Source organism: Myotis lucifugus, unplaced genomic scaffold (genome assembly GCF_000147115.1).
Source record: "Myotis lucifugus unplaced genomic scaffold, Myoluc2.0 scaffold_8, whole genome shotgun sequence".
Lineage (NCBI taxonomy): Eukaryota > Metazoa > Chordata > Mammalia > Chiroptera > Vespertilionidae > Myotis > Myotis lucifugus.
Window position 1 is genome coordinate 13,217,319 of NW_005871056.1, and position 6,091 is coordinate 13,223,409.

Genomic DNA, 6,091 nt, shown 5'->3' on the forward strand with positions numbered 1-6,091 from the left:
AAGTACGTTTCATGGTGGTGTTTGGGTGTGAACTTGCACATCAGGATGACTCTCTAACCAACTGAGCTACCCAGCCAGGGTTTTGGATATGGATTTGGGAGTTCTGGGCTCTATTTCTAGCTCTGGAATATATTTTATAAAACCCCTTTCTGGTTGGAGGGGTCTTTCCACCTAAAATGTTTATTGGGTCATCTAATGGTGTGGGTTTTAGACAACATGGATGGGACTAGAGGGTATTCTGCTGAGTGAAGTCAGTCAGACACAGAAAGACAAACACCATATGATTCCACTTACACGTGGAATCGAGAAAACAAAATAAATGAAAAAAACAAAACTGAAACAAACTCATAGATATAGAGCAGTGATTCCCAAAGTGGGCGCTACCGCCCCCTGGTGGGCGCTGCAGCGATCCAGGGGGGCGGTGATGGCCACAGGTGCATTTGTTTTAACTTTTTTTGTATTACCTTTCTATTCTGAGTTCAATAAATAGTTTCATAATTTCAAACTTCAATGTTTCTAATTTACACCTTTCTTTACTACATTTTACGAAAAAGGTAGAAACATTAATAAATATATCTTTCTGTTTAATTGCTATTAAAATTTAAAAAAAATTTCCAGGGGGCGCTGAGTAATATTTTTTCTGGAAAGGGGGTGGTAGGCCAAATAAGTTTGGGAACCCCTGATATAGAGAATAAACTGATGGTTGCTGGGTGGGAGGGATGTTGAAGGGCTGGGTGAAAAATATTTGTTTCTGTGTCTCTCTCCTTCTCCCCTCCTTTCTGAAATCAATAAAAAACCAACCAACCAACCACAACATAATCATCAGAAGACACAAAATGTCTTGTTGATTCTTCTTATGTCATCAGCACCACTGCTGATCAACGCCTAGATCTAATAATTCATTAGAGGTTGCAAAACGGTGACAATCTAATCCTACTATTTCTTCTTTAAAGACAAACCCCTCACTATGTGGCTACCCTAAGAACCAGTTCATACATTCCAGTTTTCAAAATGTTGTATCCTCCGCAGGTGACTGATGAATTTCTTCTGGCATGTGTCAGTATGAACGAAAGGATTCAAGCATTTTGGGGGTATTATTATGAATGAATACATTTTAAAATAAATTGTAGCATTATTCTTATTGATGCCCAAATGTTTCCGTGGCCAGTAGAAGCCTCTTTTGAAACAAGCCCAGTCGTTTATGACAGCTTCCTTGCTTCCTGGTACAAGATGTTTCATCTAAAACATCCTGGCTGCTCTTAACCACACCATCAAAATTACTGATTTGCTTAATTATACAATATACATATCACAGGCTCAGCACAACTGTAACAACACTACAACCCATAAAATACTTGCTGAAAACAACGTAAAGATTATTTTGTAGCTCGTTCTTGCTTTAGAGTACATGGCAGGTTGATTGCCCAATTCCTCAGGTCTGCCATCTGCCAAACCCTGACTCTGGGCCAGTGAAGTATCAGCAAGCGTGACGCAAGCAGAGGCCCGGAAAGCACGGGCACACTGGGGCTTGCTCTTGACCCTCCACCGTAACCATGAGGACATACCTGGGCTAGCGTGCCAGAGGATGACACACATGGCTCCCCCCAACCCCATGGCTCCAGTTGAGGCCATCCTAGACCAGTTGACAGCCAACCAGACTATCAGTGAGTCCAGCTAGATCCATTGCTGGACTAGACCCATTAGAGCAGCCAGCTGACCCATGACTAACGTAAGGATGAGCCCATCCAGCCAAGATCAGCACACCTACCCAGCAAACCTATAGACTTGTAAGCAATTTGGTTGCTACTGAAAGCCACTGAAATTTGGGGTGGTTTGTTCAATAACACTGTAGCAAGAGATAATTGACGTAAAGTCTATCCCATTAGAATTGAATAGTCCAATTATCATGTTTTGAAGTCATTCAAAATAGTTTCCCCCTTGTGGCTCTACCACCAACTTGATATACAGGCTCTTTTTTATTTCAAGACTCAGGGCCTCACCGATGGTCAAACTTTTGTTTCTCAGGGCCTCACCGATAAAGTGATATCTCAGTAGAGTTTTAATTTGTATTTTTTCTTACAATATAATGTTTTAAAAAATCCTTTCTAGCCCTGACTGGTGTGGCTCAGTTGGTTGGAGCGTTGTCCCGTGCACTGAAGGGCCATGGATTTGATTCCTGGTCAGGGTACACGGTGTGGGTCCAATCCCCGTTAGGGGCATCTATGGAGGCAACCGATCAATGTTTCTCTCTCACATCGATATTTCGCTCTCTCTCCTTCCTTTCTTGTTCTAAAAATCAATGAAAAGCATATCCTCAGGTGAGGATTTAAAAAATCCTTTCTAATTATGTTTTAACCTGATATTGGCTGTGTAATTACCATGAGACTTCCCTAGAGAAATACACTAAGATAAAAGATTTATAAATTAAAGAGGATCAGCAAGCGAGAACTACACACATTACTATGTTTTAACAAATACATCAATGTTAAAGTTATTGTTGTAAATTCTAACTCTAGAAATAAAACTCATTTTGCATACAGGTGAACAGGTACCTAATTATCACTACCTTCCACATGCAGAGTACTCTTCTAGGCAATGCTTAACAACAGAAAAGCCTGAATAACACTTTTGATAATTCCAGAAATTAGATAAAACGCATTTCAACTATAAGAACTTTTCACCTTTATTAGAATGATTCTAGCTACAATTTTTAGCAGTAAAATTGTCACTGTGCATCTTACCTCTCCACTAGAATTTTATGATATAATCTGAGGTGCAAGATAAAAAATGAAAGAAAATAATACTTTGCCAAAAGAACTGAATGACATGCAAGTTTACCTTTCCATTTAGCAACCAGCTTGGGATCTGAAATTGTGAAGTTTGGACGGCTTCTAGACAGAATTCCTTTTCCAAAATAACCCTTCCAGGAAGAGAGCAAATAAAGTTAGTTCACCTTTAGTTATCAATTTTTTAGCCGAGGGAGAATCACAATGAGTTAATGAAGTTTATTGCACTTTTCACAGCTTTACACCTTCCCTCTGATTATCTAATGAATACAAATGAAGATCTTAGCATTTTATCTCTGTGATAAGTTTCTAGTATACCTCTTTTGTCTCCTAACTATTTCAGTCTAGGTCTTATAAGCTGAAGGCAACAGGGCAGGCAGAGGCAGGGATTCTTCTTCATGTGGGTCAGGAGCATGTGTCTAAAAGCAGGAACCAAGTCTACCAGGTACAAAAAAGCTTCCTAGCTTCCTGGATTCTCTTGTACTCCTTCCTGCTGATTCCAAAAACAACATTAACCCCCCTCCCCCCATTTCTTAATTTAAGCCCATAGAAAACTGAAATTGAGAGAATAATAAAATGAATACCTTTTACCCTCATCTAGATTTAACAGTCAGAATAAATAATGTGTATAGCAATTTACAAAGCTCCTATTTAATGTTATGTATTACAAATGTGAACAGACTGCCTTTGGCCTAGACCTTCATCTCACCAAGGTCAATGCCACCCACTGTATCCCACTTTGGGAAGGCGGTTAAAACAAACATCCATATATGTACTAGAGGCCCAGCGCGTGAAATCGCACGGCCCTGCCCACCCGCCCGCCACCCCTCTGTGCTCACCGCCCTACCACGCTCACAGCCCCACCCACCTGCAGGCACCTCGCCGTGCCCGCCCACCCGCCCTGCCCACAGGCCGCCAGCCTTGCTTCGATCGGAGCCTATGGCTGCAGGGGAGGGACCAAGAGGTGCTCCATGCACCTCCTGATGACCAGTCGTTTGGTCGTTCCAGTGTTCTGGCCACTGGCCTTTTACACACACACACACACACACACAAACACACACACGTATATGTATATATATAAATCCTCACCTAAGGATATGTTTTTATTATTTTAGAGAGAAAAGAAAGGAGAGGAGGAGGGAAAGAGGGGGGGGGGAGAGAGAGAGAGAGAGAGAGAGAGAGAGAGAGAGAGAGAGAGAGAAAGAGAAATACTGATGTGAGAGAGAAATATCAATCACTTGCCTGACGAATGTGCCCCAACTGGGGATCAAACCTGTAACCTAGATATGTGCCCTGACCAGGAATAGGACCAGCAACCTTTTTTTGGTGTACAGGATGATGCTCCAACCAACTGAGCCACCTGGCCAGGGCAAAACCTATATATTTTATAAAAATATCTAAAGAGGTCACATTTATAGACCGGCAGTGGATCACTGGGTGCCTTAGGCTGGGAGCGGAGGAGGATTAAGTGGGATGGGCATGAAGGAACTTTCTGTGCTGATGGGAAGGCTCTAAAATGGGATTGTGGTGGTGGTTGTGCAACTCTATGAATTTGTTAAAATCACTGAATTGTACACTTACAATGGGTGAACTTTATGGCTGTAAATTATACCTCAATAAAGCTGTTTAAAAAGTGGCCCACTGATGAACTGGCAATGAGGGGCAGGGAGGGGAGCAAGTTACCAATCTCAACCCAAACCTATCATCAATAGAAAACAGCAAAAACCATACAACTTGTCCTCATCTAAGAAGAAGTCCCCAACTCGAGAGAGAGCAGGTGCGGAGCCAGGGTACATGCTGAAACCTCATCTGATCTGTCCATGAGCCAGGACAATATGCCACTCTGGTTACCTCTGGGGATGGAATGGAAATAAGTGGGGAATTTTAACTTTTTACTCACTGATTTAATTTCTATAAACTGCTTGATATTTTTTTAATATATTTTATTGACTGTTTACAGAGAAGAAGGGAGAGAGAGAGGGAGAGAGAGTTAGAAACATCGATGAGAGAGAAACATCAATTCAGCTGCCTCCTGCACACTCCCTACTGGGGATGTGCCCACCACCAAGGTACATGCCCTTGACCAGAATTGAACCTGGGACCCTTCAGTCCACAGGCTGATGCTCTATCCACTGAGCCAACTGGTTAGGGCATGATTTTTTTTTTTTAACACAATGAATGTGCATTGCTTTTTATAACTGAATGATAAGAGGGGTCAATGTTACTGACCCTACCTCATTGCTAAAACGTGGGTCCAGAGTGGGCAGTTATCCTCATAATATATGGCTTTAGGGCACTTGAGTCAAACTATAGTGTTCCTACAGGAGACTAAATAGCAAGAAAAGAATAGGGGTCATTTATGGTTTGCTTTGGGAGTGGATGGAGAGAAGGAGGAAGGAAGTAGCTCCAGGTTGTCAGGAAGTAGCTGTGCCAGGGCCCCTTGTACTTACTTTCCCGTACAGCTGCTCAATATCTTCTGCGTCCCTCACAATTACATTGTTGTTTATCATTTCAGCACGGAATATTTTGAAGTCTTTCTGACCAAAAGGGATTGGAAATGGAGACTCATAATTCTCGTACACTCTTCTTTTCCTCTTCGGGGCATGGAAAAAGGCTTCTGCCATTTTTCAAGTGTAACTGTTCTCTAAAGAATATAATGAAGAGAAAGAAACAATCAATAACTACACTGATAAAAAGTGTGAGTACACTTATGGTATACCTAGGCTCAGAAAACCTAGGTCTGTGGGAATATAACATATTTATAAAGCAGTGAACTAAAAGACACAGAGTCACAAGAATATCTTGTAAAAGCAGCGCAAGTCTTCATCTCCTAGAACAGTGGTCGTCAAACTGCGGCTCTCGAGCCACATGCGGCTCTTTGGCCCCTTGAGTGTGGCCACAAAGTTTCAATCGCACTGTACGTGCGTGCCCCGCACGTGGTATTTGTGGAAGAGCCACACTCAAGGGCCGCAGTTGCCGACCACTGTCCTAGAATATCTCAATTAATTCCTACAACAATGCCAAGAAGTCAGTGGCATTATTTCTAACTACAGCTGACAAGACTGAGGCCTAGGGATATGCCCCAAAAGTCACAATGCCACGCAAAAGTCTCCTAAAAGCAAGCACAATAGGATTCCTGCCTATTAGGATCACTCCCATTCTTTCACTCAGCCAATAGATTTTTACTCAGAACCTATCAGGGCCTCTTAATACAGGAGGGGCTGGGGATATAAAGATAAAACTAGGGAGACCCTGTTCCTCAAGGAATTAAATCTAGTTGGCACTCAATTTTAAAAAAAAAAAAA

General features: G+C 42.0%; 1 protein-coding gene across 5 annotated transcripts in view; it reads right to left on the minus strand.

Annotated features, from left to right (window-relative positions):
* Window positions 1–5,426, minus strand: part of TSEN2 (tRNA splicing endonuclease subunit 2) — a 41,472-nt gene extending 36,046 nt beyond the window's left edge. For all 5 annotated transcript variants that reach the window (XR_001347084.2, XR_002828003.1, XR_001347083.2 and 2 more), the window contains exons 1-2: window positions 5,237–5,426; window positions 2,839–2,920 (exon numbers count right to left, since the gene is read on the minus strand). Coding sequence is in view for 1 of the 5 variants with exons in the window: in XM_006083823.3 (XP_006083885.1) it covers window positions 2,839–2,920; window positions 5,237–5,410 (256 nt within the window). In the remaining 4 variants the exon portion in view is untranslated. The remainder of the gene's footprint in view (window positions 1–2,838; window positions 2,921–5,236) is intronic.
* Window positions 5,427–6,091: the final 665 nt, after the last annotated feature.